The 20206-nt window shown below is 43.2% G+C and overlaps 2 protein-coding genes and 1 long non-coding RNA gene across 5 annotated transcripts; 2 read left to right on the top strand and 1 right to left on the bottom strand.

Annotated features, from left to right (window-relative positions):
- Positions 1-7197: 7197 nt before the first annotated feature.
- On the bottom strand, positions 7198-15491 carry LOC116658249. Its single transcript, XR_004313522.1, has 3 exons — positions 14480-15491; positions 12608-12730; positions 7198-7994 (listed from the first exon to the last, which is right to left on the bottom strand). It is a non-coding gene; the product is annotated as an uncharacterized LOC116658249 (long non-coding RNA).
- SMIM40 (small integral membrane protein 40) lies at positions 12871-13412 on the top strand. The gene has a single exon (XM_032462812.1). The coding sequence runs from the start codon at positions 12991-12993 to the stop codon at positions 13231-13233; it is 243 nt and encodes an 80-aa protein (XP_032318703.1). The 5' UTR covers positions 12871-12990; the 3' UTR covers positions 13234-13412.
- Positions 15347-20076, top strand: DAXX (death domain associated protein). 3 transcript variants are annotated; one of them, XM_032462803.1, is made up of 8 exons: positions 15347-15464; positions 16643-16901; positions 17056-17887; positions 18017-18231; positions 18388-18601; positions 18773-19247; positions 19412-19634; positions 19835-20076. In XM_032462803.1, exons 2-8 carry the CDS (start codon positions 16695-16697, stop codon positions 19892-19894), a joined length of 2226 nt encoding a protein of 741 aa, XP_032318694.1. In that variant the 5' UTR covers positions 15347-15464; positions 16643-16694; the 3' UTR covers positions 19895-20076. The 3 variants fall into 3 exon arrangements, with proteins under 3 accessions (XP_032318694.1, XP_032318692.1, XP_032318693.1); XM_032462801.1 differs by lacking the exon at positions 15347-15464 and adding an exon at positions 15603-15745; XM_032462802.1 differs by lacking the exon at positions 15347-15464 and adding an exon at positions 15623-15745 and having other exon boundaries at positions 16646-16901.
- The last annotated feature ends 130 nt before the right edge of the window (positions 20077-20206 follow it).

Here is a 20206-nt window from a genome sequence, read left to right as displayed (position 1 = left end):
AAAGAACTTTGTTGATATGAAGTCTGGAGAAGTTCAGGTACAGGTATAGGTGTAGGTTTTAATGAGCTATAATGGAAAAGAATCTGAAAAAATATAGATATGTATGTATGTGTATAACTGAATTGCTTTGCTGTACACCTGAAACTAACATTGTAAATTGACTACACTTCAATAAAAAAAAATAAGAATTAAAAAAAAAAAAAGGTTTCCTTGAGACCAAGGAGTAAATACCCCTCCAAAATGATATCAATTGACATGTTTTTGAGGACACAAAAGTCAGATGGGGGTCGCTGGAAAATTCCTGTTTGCGTTTTCCTACCCTAAGACTAATAGAGATTTTTTTGTCCACGTGGTAATTATTTCCCCAGTGGTTTTCTCAGAAAAGTAAGAGAACTCCTGGCATTAACTCCAAACAGATGGCTGGAGCCTCTTCTGTCATCTCTTTGTTCCTCTCCCTGCTCTCCCAAACTATCCAAATCCAGCCAAAGGCACAGATCTAAACTGGGAGGGGAAGCAAGACTAGGGCTGAGAATGGCCATGTGGCACTGGGCTTGAGGGCACCTTCAGAATCCAGGCATCATCCGTGTTTCATCTCAAGCTGAACAGGAATATTATTTCTAACCATGTATCACAAGATCCCACTACAACAAACCACAATGAATGAAGATCCTGGAGAGTTTCTCATAATGGAAATGTTCATATCTAGACTTAGAAAAAATTGGTCATTTAAGTGGGCTAGAGGTTTGATTAGAAGAAAGAAATTTGGTTTTCTCTATTCTAATGTCATGTCTTTAATGGGAAATGGAAAGTGTTGGAAGGTGCCCAGGGGGTCTCTGGGTGCCCTCTCTTCTTCCAGGTCCCTGCCTTAGCCATGAAGACCCCCACCCTAGGCCCAGTTGCCAAGGAGGCATCACTCACCCCCATCTGTGTGGACAGGCCTTCCAGGAGACAGCCACTCCCTATGTAAAGTCCATTACCACTCCAAAAAACAGTGTCAAAGATCCAGTGAAGATACACCCTTTAAAGTAGGTCTAGGGAACCACCTTCCTTTGTCTGACCACTGGTCCTCAGAAAAACCTAGTTATAAAAGAAAAATCAGTGTTAACATCTTGCTTCATTTTTATGCAAGGTGCAAATTTAGTGTGAGACACACTTATTCTAGGCCAATTGTAGCTGAATGGAGCCTGGTGTACCTCCAACACGTCACCCTGTGCTGGATGCTGGGAATATAGCAGTGAACAGGACAGACATGGTCCCTGCCTTTTTTGAAGTTCTTGTCCAGTAAGGCGCACAGACAGATGAGCAGATAGAGAGGCAATGACAAAAACTAAAAGAGATCATGGATGTGACATACTATATAGTCCAGAAAAAATGTTACTGAGAATTTTTATTAAAATTGAATTAGATGCAGAAATTAATTTGCAGAGAGTTGACATCATTGTAATATTTTCTCCTTATCCATTAATGCATTTATTGGGTCTTCTTTAGCGTCTTTCAATAAAATGCTGTAATTCTTCTCCAAAATTTCTTGAACACTTTTGCTTGATTTATTCCTAATTATCTTAAATTTTTTATTGTATTCTAAAGAGCTTTTATAAAATTATATTTTCTTACTATCTGCTACTGCTATAAAGGAAACTAATTGTTTGGGTTATTAATCTCCTTTTTAAAAATGTTTCTAAGTTCCCCTATCAATTCTGATAATGTGTTGGGTTTTCTGTGCAGACAATCAAATCCTTACAAACAACATGATCACTATTTATGTTTTTTTTTAATTGTCAGGTTAGTAAGTACACACACACACACACACACACACACACACACACACACACACACACACACTGCTTGGCTTGGTCTACAAAACTTTTGTTTAGAATTTTTCCACCTATGTTTGTCAGTGAGATTAACCTATAGTTGTCCTTTCTTGAACCGTCTTTGTCTAATGTTGTTATCAAGGTTATATTAAGTCTCATAAAATAGTTCGAAAGCATACTCTCTTTATCTGTTCTCTGGAAAGGTGTATGTTGTTGTTGTTTTTATTTTAATTTCTTTTTTAATGGTGTACTAGGCATTAGGCCCAGGACCTCATGCATGCTAAGCATGTGCTATACCACTGAGCTATACCCTCCCCCCTTGTTTTTAATGTTGGTTATAAATCTGTATCCAGGTAATAATAATCTCATGAAATGTTTTAGAAACAATTTGTACAAAACAATGAGCCCCCAACCAACCACTCTTTTACTGGACTCACTTCTACTCATCCTTCAGTTCTTATCCTGAACTTCACATCCTTAGCAAGCTCTTTACTGTCTCTCACACTAGATTAGATGTCACTGTTCCATACCTCTCAGAGCACGTTTTATTTCCTCTATCGTAACTCACTTCACATTTCACTGTAATGTCTCACTAATGTTAGTATTTTCAGCTGGACCACAAGCTGCATGAGGGCAGTGACCTAATTTTTGTTCACCACTACTCCCATGCTTGGAATGTGGATGCACAAAGTTGGCTATAAATAAATATTTGTTGACTTTGATTAAGTGAATGAGTGAAAAAACAAAATGAATCAAGTTATACCTGGATGGGGGAAATTTGAACTCCCTGCGAAGACCTTCTGCTTTAGAACAAGGGAGAAGATAAGAACCAATAAAGACCACATCCCCAGCAGTGGGAGCTGAGGCCTGTGGAAGGAGGTTGATGCACCACCCAAGTCCTTCTGTGCAGAAGCTCGGTGTAAAAGGACAGTGATGGGGGCAGAGATGTGGCAGCACCAGGGACCTCATCATCACTAGAGGTCTGATAGAACACTGGGGGTGCACCAGAGGTGACCCTGCACACTTAGAGATTCTGGACAGTCATCATGCCTCTTTTGAAATTTGCGTCTCTTGGGGAGTTGATGGAAATGGTGGTTTCATAGGTGTATATATCTATCAAAACTCATCAAGTTGTACATCTGAAATATGTGTAGTTTACTGGACAGAAATTATACCACAATAAAGTTGTTTAAAAAATTTTTTTTAAATTTTTTAAGTGGAAACACTGGGGATTGAACCCAGGACCTCATGCATGCTAAGCATGCACTCTACCACTGAGCTATACCCCGTCCCCTGCCAACAAATTTTAAATAACTGAAATCATAAAAAGTGTGTTCTTTGACTACAACTGAATTAAATTAGAAATCAATAACAGAATGATATTTGAAAAATCTCTCAAATACTTGCATATTAAACAGTACACGTCCAAATAACCCATGGGTCAAAGAGGAGATCATAAGGGAAATTAGAAAAGATTTTGAATTGAATGCAGATGAAAACACAACATATCAAAATTTGTGGGACACAGGTAAAGGGGCACCTGAATGGAAATGTAAACATTAAACTAAAGAACAAGAAATGTTTCAAATCATTAATCTAAGCTTCCATCTTAAGAAATTAGGAAAAAAGAGCAAATTAAATTCAAAGTAAACAGGGAAGAAATAAGGGGGATTAGAGCAGAAATCAATGAAGTTGAGAACAGAAAAACAATAGAGAAAAATCATTGATGAGGGAGGGTATAGCTCAGTGGTAGAGCACATGCTTAGCATGCACAAGGTCCTGGGTTCAATCCCCAGCACCTCCATTAGTCAATCAGTCAACCCATAAACCTAATTACCTCCTCCTAATAAATAACTAAATAAACCTAATTACCTCCCTGCTAAAACAAAACAAAAATGTAATGAAGTAAAAAAATAAAAAATTAAAAAGTTAATAAGAAAATCAATGATACCAAATCAATAAACATGTAGGCAGACACATCAAGAAAAACTATTTTTTTAAATCTATAGGAGCAGAAATCAGATCTGTGCTTGCCAATGGCTTCACAGTGGGAAAGGGGATTCACTACAAAGGGACAAGAAGGAATTTTGAAGGCGATGGAAGTGTTCTGTATCTTGATTGTGGTGATGTATGCAATTATATACATTTGTCAAAATACATGGAACTGTACACCTGAAACGGGTGAATTTGACAGTATGCAAATTATATCTCAATGATTCTGAAGTGAAATAAAATATCAGAGTACATTTTAGCATTTTATGTAGAAGAAGAATTTCATGAAATTTTTGTTTTAGACACGTATGTGTTCTGGATTGCAGCAGTAAAATGTGTTTTTTATCCCATAAATTGTAGTTAAAAAGGAAAAAGAATTGGTGTCAAACATGCCAAGGTCTTTCCTGGCTTGGGACTTCACACTAGTCAGTCCCTCTGCCTGAAACACTGGGACTGGTTCATTGTCTTACTTCAAGTCGCCTTGGGGTGCCCTTTTCGGGCCTCTCCATCAAGGAACTCAGTGCCTCCCCACTATCTATATCACTAATTCTCTCTCATGCTGTTTATTTCCTTTATACCACTTACGACAATTTGTAGTTTTTAACTTCTGTAGCAGTACATGCGTCTGTGTACTTGCAGATTGTAATCTGATAATAGTGTTATCCTTTACCCCATGGTCTCTTGGAATCTGCCCTGTGGGGCTAGCTCTTCCTTCCTCTCTGAACAATACTCAAGAAGGCCACAGAGTGTATCTGCTCAATCTCCCTCTGGAAAGTCCTCCACACTTTATTTTAAATGAAGTTTCTTCTCTTGGCCAGCTATCACTGGCTTGACTTGGATAGCTGTGTTAGGAAAAAGAGGCAATGTGTCCAGCTGCTTCTTTGTGCATCTCTTTTTAGCCTTCCTCAGTGTCCCACCGTACCCATCAAAGACAGATGCAGGGAAGTAAGAGGAGGAAATGCTTCACTTAACCAGCACAGGCCAGAAGTGGTTTTGGTTTCCTCTGGTCATGACATGTTCAGATTGACTTGCTCTGTGGGCTGTTTGTGGGTTTGTATAACCCCATGATTGCCGACTCTCTCTCCCCTACACTCTGTATCCCAAATTCTGAATCCATCTAGGTGTTGAATTGTCTCCAATTCTCCCCTACTTCCTGTTATCCAGGCTCTTGACAGTGTGTCTTGGCAGGTACTCCATCAAAAGGTGGACCTTGTTTCCATACTCCTGGAATCTGGATTGGCCTTGTGACTTGCTTCGGTCAGTAAAACAAGATAGAAGTGACCTTATACCAGCTCTGAGCGTAAGCCTCAGGAAGCCTTGTACGTTCTGCTCTCAGTCCTGAAACCCTGCCAGCAAACACACTCAGGCTAGTCTTCTGGATGACAAGACGTGAGGCCGAAGTGCTTCCTATCATTCCAGCAACACCCAGCCAGTCTTCAGAAGCATAGTTATCAACTGACCAGCAGCTGATAACAAATACAAGAGAGAACCTTGCTTTAAAAGAATTGTATACATGATCCCAGCCCATACTGCCGACACGTGGAAGGGTGAGCTAATTAAATGGCTGTTGTTTTAAGACATGAAATTTTAGGATAGTTTGATACACATTGTTAAAAAGAAAAGTAAAATTCAATGAAGTAAATGTAAAGATCTGTTTGGCTTACTCTCCCTAAATTCCCCAATAACTTCCATGTAACTAAATATAGTGAACTTTAGAGACTTCCTCTTATTTGATTTTGCAGCAGCAGATGACAAGTAGACTTCCACTTTCTTGGGACATTTGTCTCTTAACCTCCAAGACCCAACAATTTTTGATACCCTTCCTACCTCTCAAATGACTCTTGATCTCCATGGTTTCTTGACATTAAATCCTAGAACTGTCCAAAGCCTGATCTGTGACTCTCTTCTCTTCTCACTTTGCTACCCTGGAAGAGCTCCTCCTTAAGAACTGGAAATTTTAGTACTCACCTTCCTGACTGGACTTCACCAATAAGCCTGATGTTATTTTTGCACACAGCCTTGACTCCTTTGCTACTTCATCCATTCCCAGCACTCTTGGCAAAGCCCTCACTCTCTGCCAACTCTGCCATTGCACACACGTAACTGAATGTATCTGGAGGGAAAGAGAACCACACCACCATACTAGCTGGTCTCACTTTGAATTTACGGTAAATCTCAAGTAGACGTCATGCCGGCTGACAATCATACTACACTTCCCTAGTCCAGTGGTCTTCACCCTGGAGTGTGCAGACTCCAAAATTCACACAAAAACCTTACAAAGGGAATGAGGGCATGGTCTGTTATGAAGGTATTCATTTTCACATATTCTATTCCTATGTCATTTTCCTAAAACTGGTTTGCATGAGAACTGTTGTGCAAATTCTCATTTCTCTCCTCCTTTTTTACCATTGCCCATTTGCCATTCTCCCAAGGTGGGGAAATGTAAAAACATCTGGGTTGCTAAACAGAGGTACAATTTGAAATATTAGAAATATTGTTTTTGGAAGTAAATTACTCTAATGATTGAGTAATGAATCCTTTAGCAAGTCAGGTGGTTTCCTATTCTTTGCTTTAAACAAGATTAAAAGAGAATCTAATTGAGTTTTCAGCTTGAATATCATTAAAATAAATTTAATGATGGCTCATGATGTGATTTTTGACATATAATTCAGATGGAGTCCAAAGAAGTGAGTGTCATTGCTATAATAAAAATATTTCCATTTCCATTTACTTATTTATGTGAACAAGAACTCTCAGCTCTTATTTTGATGAAAAGGAAAAAAATAGAAAGAGAATTGTTACTGAATGCTGTCTCATTCCAGCAATGTGATTCAATGAAACATGGACTAGTTGAAAAGCCATTAAAAGATGCATTTTGAATAAAATTTTGTATTTATGTATAATGGTTATCTTTCAAAATGTATAATGTACTTATGTGACTTTGATCAATTTGGGCTGTTGCTAATAGTTCAATCCAAAAGAAAATTTTAAACATAGTACTATGGTTAAAAGAAATTGAAAAGAACTAATTTTTAAAAATATATTTTGTTGCAGAGAAATATAGGGAGGTCAATACAACACTTTTAGATATAAACTACGTTAAATTGGAGGAGGGTATAGCTCAAGTGGTAGAGCCCATGCTTAGCATGCATGAGGTCCTGGGTTTAATCCCAAGCACCTCCATTAAAAAATAAATAAATAAAATAAAAATAAAAACAAATAAATATATAAACTTAATTACCTTCCCCCCCAAAATCAAAATTTTAAAAAGAAGAAATGATTTATTTTTAAAAAATACATTAAATTAAGATAAAATTATGTAGTGGAAGCGAACAAAATATGAATTCGAAGGAAAAATAAATAATGTAAAATGTCTACCTGTTGAAGAACATTTTATTAATACATTTTAAAAAGATGATGTTGAATATCAAAAAGCTATGGCATATAGGTTCTATTGGATACATTTAAAAGAGTAATATAAACAGTCTCACTTTAAAATGGCACTATTTACAAGATATCACAATTTTACACTCTTTGTAGTTGTTTTAATTTTCAAGAAAAGAAATTAGATATAAAGTAAAAAATACACAAGAAGTCACATAGTTTTCCAAAATGTTTTTAGGAAACATGCAAGAAAAAAAAACTGAAGACTAATTAACTGGTCCTGGTATTGCTCTCATACCCAGGCAAGAAGGGACTCTGTCTTGAGCCCCATATTTTAGCGAACCCCACATGTCATAACACAAAACGGACAGATTCAGAAAGGACATATGGGTATCTCTCTTACTAAGGATCTGACACTTAATTCTGGCACAATATATTAGTTGTCTTTGCTGCATAAAAGATTACCACAAATTTTTTTAGTGGTTCAAAAAAACACACATTATTTCATGATTTCTGTGGGTCAGAAATCTGAGAGAAGCCTACCCTGACCGTCTGCTTCAGGGTGTATCACAAAGCTGCCATCCAGGTGCTGCCAGTGATCTCAACTGAAGGCTCAGTTGGGGAAAGACCTTCTTCTAAGCTTGCTCCCCCAGTTGTTGGCAGGATTCAGTTCCTTAAAGATTGCTGGACTGAAGCCATCAGTTTCTTGTTGGCTATTGCCCGGAGGTCACCCTCAGTTTGTGGCCATGTGGGCCTCTCCAGAATGGCAGCTTGCTTCCTCAAAGTCAGCAGTAGAGAGGCTGCCTACAAGACAAAAGTCATGACTTTTATGGCTTAATCTCAAAAGAAACATCTCATCAATTTTCCCATATTCTATTCGTTAGAAGCAAGTCACTAGATTCAGTCCACACTCAAGAGGAGAGGATTACACAGGGCATGAATATCAGAAGGTGGAGATCACTAGGAGCCATTTTAGAAAGCTGCCTACTATATACCACCTGACCATAAGGCTACACATGGGCTGTTGTAATTAACACTATTCAATCCCAAGGAACTGTGTCTCCATACCTCTTGTCCTCTATCATTGAAACAAAAGGTGGTGGTGACCCAATGCTGTGAAGATGTATGGGTTGTGCTGCTGCTGAGCCTAGACATGGACCCTTGTTTGAATGCAGGGAGGATTTAGCAGTGATGGTGGTTAGGTAAGAGAAAAGACAAATCAATTAACTTGTCAAATATTCTCTCTCAGTCACCACGAATGCAATACTTTCTTACATGATGATGTATCATTTCCCAGTAGAGCCACAGTTGCACATGGTGGCTAAGAAAAATTTTCCTGTACTACACAATATTACTTTTAAATTGGTATGTATCTAAGTATGCTTAACAAACATGGCACATGAAGTTACACTGGCAACTAAATAGACATCTAATGCTTGAATTACATATAGTTTTATTTTTATAAAAATATTTAATATGATTAAATTAAAATTTCAAAGAGTTAAATTTTAAAGTGTCAGCTTTCTAGAAACAATTTTTAATATTTATTCAGTATAATTTGTTTTACATTTTAATTTTAATAGATGATTTAAACATTAGAAAAATAACATTTGAAAGCACAGAAATAACTTTATTTTACATTAACTTTATTTTACATCTTTCTGAAAATATATATAATTATGTAAAGTGAAATCAGTTGCATTTAACTTTTAAATTCTTCTTTTTTAACTTTTAATTTCTTTATCCCATTACCATCAATAGAACATAGATTATGTGAAAATCTCAATTATTACAGCATAATTACATAGAAAGGACACACGTAAGTGTTCTGGCCCACAGCCCCAGCAGAGATCCAGCTGAAAGCTAGCATCAATTACCAGACACGTGAGCGAGGATACCTCCAGGTGATTCCAGATCTCAGCAGTTCTCACCTTCAGCTTTTAAGTCTTCCCAGATAAGAACACAGACCATCACTAAACAAACACAAGCTATCCTCACTGTGTCCTCTCTGACATAGTAGTCCATGGGCATAACAAATGGTCGTTTTGCATCAAGTTTTGGGGTGGTATGTTAGGTGGCAATAGTAACTGGAACAGAGTGTGTATGTGTGTCTGTGTGTATACGTATATACATTCATACCTTTCTTAGCTCTGTCTGCTGAGAAGGCCTAAAAACATGTCATTGTAGTAGAAATGAGAACATCTGGCACCCAGATCTTGGCTTCCAAATACCATCTTTGTCAAAAGAAGCCAGAGCCCCTTAAAGAAATGGTTGATTCCTGGGCTGAGACAGGAAAAGTACAAATTGAGAATGGATTACCTGTTGTATCAGAATGTAAGGAAATGCTTAAATAATGTTGAGAACATTTTGAAAGGACACAGGAGCTAGCTGGAAGGGCTTTCTCATTTGCCAAATTTGGGATAATTTGTACATAAAATTAATAATGATAGTAACTGATTACAATTAATTAAATAAAATAGAAATGCATGGGTCCAGACTACATAAATACAATAGTAATGGATTATAATTCACCGAGTAAAATAGGAATCCATAAGTCCATATGATATAAATAAATGAGAGAAAATATTCTCTTTTATACTAGATTGTTGACTGACAAAAACTGAAGAAGAAATGATGGAATGAAAAAAAAAATCATCATGGGGGTGCATAGCTCAGTGGTAGAGCACATGCTTGGCATGCGTGAGGTCCTGGGGTCAGTCCCCAATACCTCCATTGACAACAACAACAAAAGTCATCATTTAATAAACATCATCGTGCTTATTCCCATGGGGGTGATCCATGGATGCTAAGGCAGATAGGTGTAGATTTGGTGATGTCTCAGATATCTAGGAATTACAAAGGGACAGTGATGGCTTTATGATGGAAAAACCTGCCAGACTGGTTTGGCAGCACCAGGGGTGAGATGGTTCCCCCCCCCCCCCCGAACCTTCTGTTATGGTTCACCAAGAAAGGCACATCTTTTCTCTGTTGCCCTTACATGCATTTAGGTTTAAGGGACATCTTACAGAAATGAAAAGCATGTACACTTTAAAAGTGATTCATGAAAGACAGGGAAGGACAGAGGAACTGCCTAGATTGAAGGAGACTGCAGATATATGACAACAAATTCAGTATGTGGTCCTGAGCCAGAAAGGACAGAGACATTAGTGGGAAAGCTGATGAAAACTGAAATGTACCTATGAATTGGATAGTGGTGTTGATTTCCTCTTACAGTTTTTTGTATTTCTGTGGTATTGGTTGTAATTTCCCCATTTTGCTTTTTCATTTTGTTTATTTGTGTTCTCTCTCTTTTCTTCTTGGTAAACCTGGCCAGAGGTTTGTCAATTTTTGATTCCCTGATTAGAATGGTATATTAGTTTGCTAGGCTAGGTACATAACAAAGTACCACAAACAGGATGGCTTAAACAATAGAAATTTATTGCCTCATAATTCTGAAGCATAGAAGTCTGCAATCAAAGTGTTGGCAGGGTTGTTTCTTTCTGAGGACTGTGACAGAGTAGTTTGTTCCATGACTCTTTCCTAGCAGAGTAGTCTGTTGGTTTGCTGGCAATTTTTGGTGTTCCTTGGCTTGTAGACACATCAACCCTATCTCTGCCTTCATGTTCACCTGGTGTTCTCATTGTATGCATGTATGTGCCCAAATTTCCCCTTTTTATAAGGACATCAGTCATATTGGATTAAAGATTTACCTGACTGCAGTATGACCTCTTCTTAATTTAATGAATCACATCTGCAACAACTCTATTTCCAAATAAGGTCATATTCTGAGATATGGGGAGTTAGGGCTACAATATCTGAATTTTGGAGTGACACCTATAACTTATGGTTATATTGGAGTTGAGAGATAAACAAATATAGCAAAACGTTGACAAATGGGGAATTAGGGTGAAAAAGATGCCAGAGTTCCTGGTATTGTTTGCAATTACTTCAAAAAACTTTTTTATTCAATAAAGTGCTAGGTTTATGTATTATACAAGATCTTAGTGCTGAACCTACCATGGGGAAGGAACTGTATGAAGATGATAAAGATGTTTGGGTGCCCTTATTTCAAACTTGCCTGAGACACAAGTGAGGGTATCAGAAATCAATACATTATATTTACACAGCAGTTCATAATTTATTTATAAAAAAAAAAAAAAAACGAAACCACCTTATTCATGACAAATCTGGAGCAAGTTTTTCAATTGTATAAAAAACTAAAGAAAAGTCAGGTGACTCGCCCAAGGTCTTGTTCACACAACTGTTAAAAAGAAACTGAGGCATGTTAAAAATTTGAGTTATTTGAGCAAAAATGCATTGGAATGGGGTAGAGTCAAACCAGAAGTGGTTGTGAGCATTCCTCAGATCTGAGCCCTGGGAAAGGCTTAAGTGGAGAAAGTGTGGAAGCAGAGAAAGGAAATTATTTCATTGGCTGTAGATTAAAACCTACCTAGTCGGCTGTGTGTGATTGGTTGCCCTTTACCATTTTGATTACGTAAGCTTGAGGCCTGGATGGGTTTAGACTTTGGCTTGCTAAGATAGGCTGCCACGACGTTAGAGCCCCCTCAGTTTAATGGCCTCCTTGTTTAATTAATTTAACACAACTAGTGATTCGTTCGGACCCGGATCCAGGCTTTTTGATTCGTAATGTAACCTCCTGTGGTGGAGCACACGATAATATGAGTTGACTGTAAACAAAATTGTGACATCGTTTGTACCATTTTGGGGTAAACAAGGTCTTTCCAAGAAAACAATGTCTTATTAAAATCAAAATGGAGTTTTAGGTAACAGACCCTTGAAGCGCCAGATATGAGGTCCACTAACTCAAGCGCCGCTTCCTCTGCTGTCCACACTCCATCCAACAACCACTACTTTTGGGAGGTGGGGAGGTGGGCCGCAGGTCTCCATACGGACTTTGATTTCCCTCAAGAACCTGGTCAAAATGGCTTCAACCCTTGCCCCAAGACAGCAACTTGGAAATTTCCCACGAGCAACTCAGATCAGGACTCCTCAAACAAAACCTCAATCTTCCTTCTTATTGCCCCAACAGTTAAGTCTCAATCATTTACCCTCGCCCCGCTGACCAATCAAGGTCTTTCTCTTTTTATAAACTTCCGCTTGGGCTCCTGCAGCCCAATTATAATCGTCCTCAAAGTCTGGAAGACAGCCCGCTGGGTTTCTGCCCTGCAATCTTTGTCGGCCTGCAGACTTGAAGAACTACGCCTGCGCCGACTGGAGCCGCCTCTGCACAACCCTCCCCCTTCCCATCCCTCCCCCTTCCCATCCCTCCCACTGCCCATCCCACCCTCCCAATCCCGCCCACCCGCCTAGGTTAGGAGAGTTCCTTCCCGCCCCCCACCCCCGCACTGTTAATGCCAGAATGGACTTTAGATGATGCTTGATTGAGAGCCGCTTACCGTAGCATACTAGGTCCATTGCTCATTCTCTGTAGGGGCCCAAGACCTTGAGCCTTAAGCCTAGAGACCCAGATTAACTTGGGCAGTTTCAGCTTGCATGTCTCTATGTTGGGCCTTCAATTCCTGAAATATAGAATTATAAAATGCTAAAGCTGGGCAGACTTTAGGAATTATTTAATCCAGGCCATTCACATTGCACTGATTATTCCAAAGGCTCAGAAGCCCTACTATCCTTTCTTTCTCTGTATGGGGGAATTGGGGTCAAGCCACACAGGTGCAGAATTTACCAACACCACACTCCTTAATCCTGGCAACGCTGAGTAAGGGCTTCCATCTCAGCCTCCCTGAGCCAGCAAGCTGTCAGAATCAGACTGTGGGCTAGGATGGCCGAGGAGGAGGGTGATGTGGACGAGGAGGATGTGTTCCTTGCATTTGCCCAGCGTCCCTCTCCTCCCAGGGGTCCTCTGCGTCGGGCCATGGATAAGGCCTTCTTTATCTTTCTGGTCCTCTTCCTGACACTGCTAATGCTGGAGGCTGTGTATAAGCTGCTGTGGCTGCTACCATGGGCAAAGTTTGGGGACTGGCTCCTGAGAACACCACAGAAGGAGGAGGAGCTGGAATTGTGACCGCCTTTCCTATAAACATCCTCTTTCCCTGCAACGGAGGTGAGAGGGGAGACGGGGGAATGGCAATAGTTGGGGGCCGGGGAGGGACACTTGGATAGCTTATAGCAGCTAGCTGTCTTAAAATTTCTGCATCTATACTCTGGGAAATAATTTTGAAAAAGTTTGTACAAGTATTTTTAAGTGAGCATCTAAAATTTTTCATCATAAATTAAAATTGTTTCAAGGATGTAATTCCTGGCATATAAAAATACTTACATTTTAAAATAAAACAATTAAATCAATCTTTTGAATGTCCAAGGGAATTGAAACATCAGAATACAATACATTTAAAAATATAATTGGGATGTGGGGGAGCTCAGTACCTCCATTAAAAGTGGGGGATACCCAGTAACTCCATTTAAAAAAAAACCTAATTACCCCCCCAAATACAATTGGGAATCTTTCCTTTTCTTCTTCTATCATTCCTTTTCTTCCAGAACTCCTGTTACCATTCTATTTCCCTACAGACAATTTTATGCTTTTATACTTGAAAGCTTTTTTTTTTTTTTAATGGAATTGAGGGTTGAACCCAAGACCTCATACATGCTAAGCATGCGATCTACCGCTGAGCTATTTCCCTCCCCAACTTGAAAGTCTTTTTATTGACCTATCTATCAAACGTTCCTGCATATGTATTAACTGAAATGAAAATTATTTTTCTTTCTTGTAACCATACGACTCTAGCTTTTTAGAAAAATTTCTTCTGGGTTATCATTACAATTATTATAAGAGCAGAACTGGTCGAATAGCATAAAGATTGTACAAACTCATAATTGTTAAAATAAAAAATAATATTTTAAATGACATAGACGAGGTGGTGCTTATGGTGGTTTGATGAAAGAACCTGGCTACATGTCTATTTAAGACAAGGTAAGATTATCCCCAGGAGATTGCATGGTTGAGACTATACTTTTTCTTTTTAAAGAGGGAAAAAATCTATTGTAAAAGGGAAAAAGAAGGAGAAGCTCTACTGCAGGCATTTACTCAGGAAGACAAATTTTGGGAAAGTTGAGGCTCTGGAAATTAAATCCCTTATAGCTTCCAAATCCGAGTACCCTTTGGAGTGTTTTCATGTTCCCCAATTTGAAGACTATAGGCTTAGACTATTGGAGAGAAGTGGGATTCTTTAACGGAAAGGAGGGTTTGAGGTTCTGGGACTCTGAGAGCTTGGGGATGTAAGGGTCTGTGGTCCTAGAAAGATGCTCACCATTTGTGGAATGCGCAATGATGCAGGAAGTGGGAATCTCAGGGACTGGAAATGTGTTAACCTTTTCGGTTTTCCCAGAAGCTCACGTTTGGACCCAGCTTTGCCTCCACGAGTCCTTCTAGTGTCCCTAAAGCTGGGCTAGGTGGGGATGCGGGCGAGGTGGGCGTCAAAGTCCGTTTCTTCTCTCATGTTCTTTCATCAGCTCTCCCAGAGGAAAAGGAGACGAGACTCGAGGTATTTTATGAGCCTCATTTCGTCTCACAGCTCTCACAGCGGCAATTTGCACAGATTCTCCTCAGAGTCTCCGCCCTACATTGCCCGTCCTCAGGCCCTGGAGCTCCTGGACAAAGCACAGCCTACTGGTTATCACCGCCTGTGCCTCGAGGACCTCCTCCAGAAAAGGACAGAGAACCACCTAGGTCCCTACTTGGTTGGTCATTAGTCTGTGGTGGAGCTTGAAAAGCAAAACCAACAACAATAGCAATAATAATAACACCACCACATCTGTATAGCGCGTTTTGCTCATTTGCATGCATGTATTATGATTTCACGACTGGGAGATGTTGGCACCTGGATGTAGAAGTAGCTGCTGGACAGCGGCAAGGGAGCGCGCAGCCCGTAGAAGGGAATGTCAGGGACAGTCGATTAAGCCGTGGAAACTACCTGGCAGGTAGGAAAATAGCACTAGAAGGCTTGTCAAAAGCCCAGCGGATGGAAAAGATTTCATTTCCTTCTTAAGAGACTCCCGACCTTCCTTGCATCCCTATGCAGCCATGGAGGGCCCAATTCTTTAGCTGCCCTGTTGCGTTCCCCCCTCCCGTACTTGGAAAGGTGGCTCAGTCCTCGCTGCATGCGACTCGTGGGCGGTTGGGCCGGAAGTTTCTGATTGGCGGAGTCGCAGAAGCACCGGATGAAAAGAGCTTAATCCGCGGCGCGCCCCAGTCCAGGCGTAGCTAACGCCGTATGGCAAAATGGCGGCCCCCAGGTACTTTGGGACCCCCTGAAGTGACAAATCCTCCCCCAGCAGGTCAGGGGGAAGGGAGCCGCTGACAATATGGGCGGGCGCTCGGGGGGCGGGCCTACCGCGACTTCCGGCCACGGGGGATTCCGTGCGATAATATGGCCGCTCCCAGGTGCCTGTAGGCGGAAACTCCTAGACTTCCGGTCCGGAGTGGGGCCTGCGGTGGGAGGGGGAAGGAAGGCGGAGGGAACCATGCGAGGTTCTGAGATCGGCGGCGAGGGTCGCCTCGAGAGACCGTTTCTGAGGTGGGGGCCCGACGGTGCGGAGAGCGAAGGCGGGGGCGGGAATGTCGAGGGAGAGGTATTGGGGAGTCCCGGGCTCTGAGTCTGAGGGGCAAGCTGTAGTTCCTTCCTTCCTATCCCTGAAGGGGAGTGGGGCGGCCGGGGGCTGAACTGGGGGCGGGGGACTTGGCGGGAAGCTCATCTAGGGTAAGGGGCCGGACTCAGGGCTGGAATCTGAGAGGATTCAGGAGAGCCCAGTGTGGGGCTCACGATCAGTTACAGGTCACAGGGAGAGAATGAGGAAAATTAGGGTGGGTTGAGAGGGAGGGGTCTTGAGGTGAAATATCTCCAACCTAATGCCCTGGGTTGAGGAGACCCATCAGGGGGTGGAATATGGAGATAATTTAAGCAGGAAAAAAGGGAATGGATTGTTGGGAGGGAACCTCCTTCGCCCCAGAGAGTCTAGGAGTTGGGGTGATCCTTCAGGTTGGGGTGAGGATGTGGATTTGATGTGTGTGAAAGCAGAGGGGGATAACACGTGAGGTAATGCCACCCGGGGTGTGGTATCTGTTCAAGAGGATGTCAAGGAAATCTGGAGTGCAATGTGAGAGGCGGTCCAGAGATTGAGAGTAAGAGTCAACTTGCCAACTATGAGAAATAGTAGAGAAACACAACCGAAAGACCGGATATCGACGTGAGGGGTGGAGCTGGGGGTGGGACTTGAGGTTTTCAGACAGTTTGGGGCTCCCACAGTAAAGGTCCAGAAAAACATATGGTACTAATGGTTGCTGAACACAGGCAGTGAGGACACTGTTGAGCATGGCTGGGTGTTTTTGAAACCCAGGAAGACTGGAAAATGTGTGAGATAAAGGGATGGGGCTGTGCTGGAGGGGCTCTTTCTGAGGCCCCATCCCCTTCCAGCAGGAATTACGAAATCCCCAACACTTCCTCCCTTCGGGGGATTTGATCCCCCATGGCCACCGCTAACAGCATCATCGTGCTGGATGATGATGATGAAGACGAAGCAGCTGCTCAGCCAGGGCCCTCCCACCCACCCCCCAATCCGGCCTCACCCGGGGCAGAAGCCCCTGGCTCTTCCCAGCCCCATGGGGCCAGAGGAAGCAGTAGTCCGGGCGGCAAGAAATGCTACAAGTTGGAGAATGAGAAGCTGTTTAAAGAGGTGAGCTTTAGGGGAGAAGATTCTTGTACTCCAGGGAGGGGGATGGCTGACTGGCTCTCCTATCCTTTCTTCCCCACTAACCCCACCACGCCTTCTTTCTCTCAACCCCATCCCTTGTCTCTTTCCCCCTCCCCTTTTCCCCTGAACCCTCCAGTTCCTTGAACTGTGTAAGACGCAGACAGCGGACCACCCTGAGGTGGTCCCATTCCTCTATAACCGGCAGCAGCGTGCCCACTCTCTGTTTTTGGCCTCCGCGGAGTTCTGCAACATCCTCTCTCGGGTCCTCTCTCGGGCTCAGAGCCGACCAGCTAAGCTCTATGTCTACATTAATGAGCTCTGCACTGTCCTCAAGGCCCACTCAGCCAAGAAGAAGCTGAACCTGGCCCCTGCTGCCACCACCTCTAGTGAGCCCTCTGGGAATAACCCTCCCACAGACTCCTCCTCGGACCCCACAAATGCTGAGACCACTGCCTCTGAGGCCCCAAGGACCCGTGGTTCCCGGCGGCAGATCCAGCGCTTGGAGCAGCTGCTAGCACTCTATGTAGCGGAGATCCGGCGGCTGCAGGAAAAGGAGCTGGATCTCTCAGAACTGGACGACCCAGACTCCACTTACCTGCAGGAGGCAAGGTTGAAGCGTAAGCTGATCCGCCTCTTTGGGCGGCTGTGTGAGCTGAAAGACTGCTCTTCACTGACAGGCCGGGTCATAGAGCAGCGCATCCCCTATCGTGGTACCCGCTACCCAGAGGTGAACAGGCGCATTGAGCGGCTCATCAACAAACCAGGGCTTGACACCTTCCCTGACTATGGAGATGTGCTGCGGGCCGTAGAGAAGGCAGCTGCTCGGCACAGTCTTGGCCTCCCCCGACAGCAGCTCCAGCTGATGGCTCAGGATGCCTTCCGAGATGTGGGCATCAGGTTACAGGAGCGTCGCCACCTCGATCTCATCTACAACTTTGGCTGTCACCTCACAGATGACTATAGGCCAGGTAGGCATTAGTGAGATACCCATAAGTAACCCTAGTATGTCAGGTGTGTGGCGGAGGAGGCATCTCTCTAGTCCCTCCTTCTGGGTTGGGTTCTGGGTGACTGCTCTGACTTTATGTCTTCCCACATAGGCATTGATCCCGCACTGTCAGATCCTGCCCTCGCCCGGCGCCTGCGGGAGAACCGGAGCTTGGCTATGAGCCGTCTGGATGAGGTCATCTCTAAATATGCAATGATGCAAGACCAGAGTGAGGAGGGCGAGAGACAGAGGAGAAGAGCCCGGCTCCCCCAAGCCACCTCTTCCCACTCTGTAGATCCCCCCAAAGCCTCCCTGGATTCTGGTGAGGTATGGAAGGGAAACACCCTTCAGAGACCCTATCCTTTTCCTGCACTGGCCAGGAGGGAGTCCATGGTGACTGATAGGGAAGTGTGCAGAAGGAACACAAGAACCAGCCCCTCTAGGGCAAGGGATTCCTTAGAGAAACTCCTTTGTTCCCTGTAGGGCCCTAGTGGGATGGCATCCCAGGAATGCCCTACCACCTTCAAGGCTGAGACAGATGATGAAGAAGATGAGGAAAGTGATGAGGAGGAGGAAGAGGAGGAGGAGGAAGAAGAGGAGGAAGAAGAGGAGGACGCCACAGATTCTGAAGAAGAGGAGGATCTGGAACAGATGCAGGAAGGTCAGGGGGACGATGAAGAGGAGGAGGAGGAAGCAGGTATGTCAAGGACAGTCTTCCCATGTGTCAGTTCCCTCTACTCTTGGGCATGAGCCCCCTGTTTGAGATCCTTCCCTTCCTCCTCTTCCTCCTCTTTCTCCTAGTGTCCTCTCAGCGGTTTTCTCTCCCCTAGTTCTTCTGTTACCTCTCTCCTCTTTACTTCTTTTCCAGGTAAGGATGGAGATAAGAGCCCCACGTCCCTGCTACAGATCTCCACCGAAAAGAAACTGGAACCTAGCAAAGGGATCAGCAGGTCTTCAGGGGAGCAACAAAACAAAAGCCTCGCAGTGTCACCATCTTCACTGTCAGAAGAGCCCCCAGCCCTCTCCAGCATAGATGCTGAAAGCAATGGAGAACACCTCGAAGAGTTGCCCCTGGAGGAAGAGAGCCCTATGTCTCAGCTCTTTGAGCTAGAGATTGAAGCCTTGCCTCTGGATACAACCCCTTCTCCTGAGGAGAGGGATGTTTCCTCTTCCAGGAAGCAATCAGAGGAACCCCTCACCACTGTTTTGGAGAATGGAGCAGCCATGGTCACCTCCACTTCCTTCAATGGAGGTGTCTCTCCTCACACCTGGGGAGATGCCAGTCCTCCCCGGAAGAAATCTCGGATGGAGAAGCAAACAGAAGCAGGGCCATTAAGAAATAGGTAATAGCAACAAGGAGAGGGAAGAGGGAAGCCAAGGAGGGACTCCAGGGGGCTTTTTTCTGAGAGGAATGTTGTGGAACTGGGTCTGCTGGGAGAAACTGAACACTCCCCCTCCAGCCTCAGGCTCCCCAGACCCCTCCACACCTTTATGTTTCTGTCCCTAGCTATGTGGAAAGGCAAAGGGCATTGCGTGGGAAGAATGGGAAGAAGACATGTACGCTGCCCAGCCCACCTTCCCCCTTGGCTTCCATGGCTCCAGTTGCTGATTCCTCAACGAGGGTGGACTCTCCTAGCCATGGCCTGGTGACCAGCTCCCTCTGTAGTCCATTTCCACCCCGGTTGTCCCAAACCCCCCAATCACAACCCTTCAGGCCTGGTACTTATAAGGTAAGAGGCGGACACTTTTCCTGACTTCATTCTCTCTCACTGTTCTCTTTTGGGTTCTCTGAATATTGCACCCACCACGTCCTCTTGCTTCCTTTTTTTCCCACCCCAATTTTTAATCTCTGATAAGTCTTTCCCTCTGCTTCTCGAACTCCCACTATGTTCCAGACCTCTCTGACTTTTTGTCTCTCACTCCCCTGCAGATGAGTGTGGCCACACAGTGCGATCCAGAGGAGATCATCGTGCTCTCAGATTCTGATTAGCTGCCTCCCCCTCCTCCCTGCCTACAAAATGTTTTGGAATAGTATTTGGAGGATGGTGGGAAGCAGACGACAGAGGAAGGGATGGACTGAGCTAATCCCCTTTTGGTGGTTTCTTTTTTTTTTTTTTTTAAAGGCTTAAGTTTTACACAGAAACATTAATAAACAATAAAGTTCTTTTCTTATTGTACCCCTGTCTTTTCCTCGGCCTGCACTCACCAGCTCGTGATTGGCACCAGCTGTTCTCTGGTTTAGAGTTAGCCTGCCTCCTGGGTAGCCCTGGATCTGTCCTTTCTAGCTACCTTTAGCAGGCCT

Source organism: Camelus ferus, chromosome 20 (assembly GCF_009834535.1).
Source record: "Camelus ferus isolate YT-003-E chromosome 20, BCGSAC_Cfer_1.0, whole genome shotgun sequence".
NCBI classification, from domain to species: domain Eukaryota; kingdom Metazoa; phylum Chordata; class Mammalia; order Artiodactyla; family Camelidae; genus Camelus; species Camelus ferus.
This window is presented reverse-complemented; position numbering and strand designations above follow the sequence as displayed.

What these genes read in the sequence shown, in the direction of transcription:
- DAXX (XM_032462803.1), top strand. Translation starts at nt 16,695, where the DNA reads ATGGCCACCGCTAACAGCATCATCGTGCTGGATGATGATGATGAAGAC. An exon ending in CCTCCCTGGATTCTGGTGAG is followed by an intron (nt 18,232 to 18,387) that starts GTATGGAAGGGA and finishes TGTTCCCTGTAG; the next exon opens with GGCCCTAGTGGGATGGCATC. An exon ending in GCAGGGCCATTAAGAAATAG is followed by an intron (nt 19,248 to 19,411) that starts GTAATAGCAACA and finishes TTCTGTCCCTAG; the next exon opens with CTATGTGGAAAGGCAAAGGG.
- SMIM40 (XM_032462812.1), top strand. Translation starts at nt 12,991, where the DNA reads ATGGCCGAGGAGGAGGGTGATGTGGACGAGGAGGATGTGTTCCTTGCA.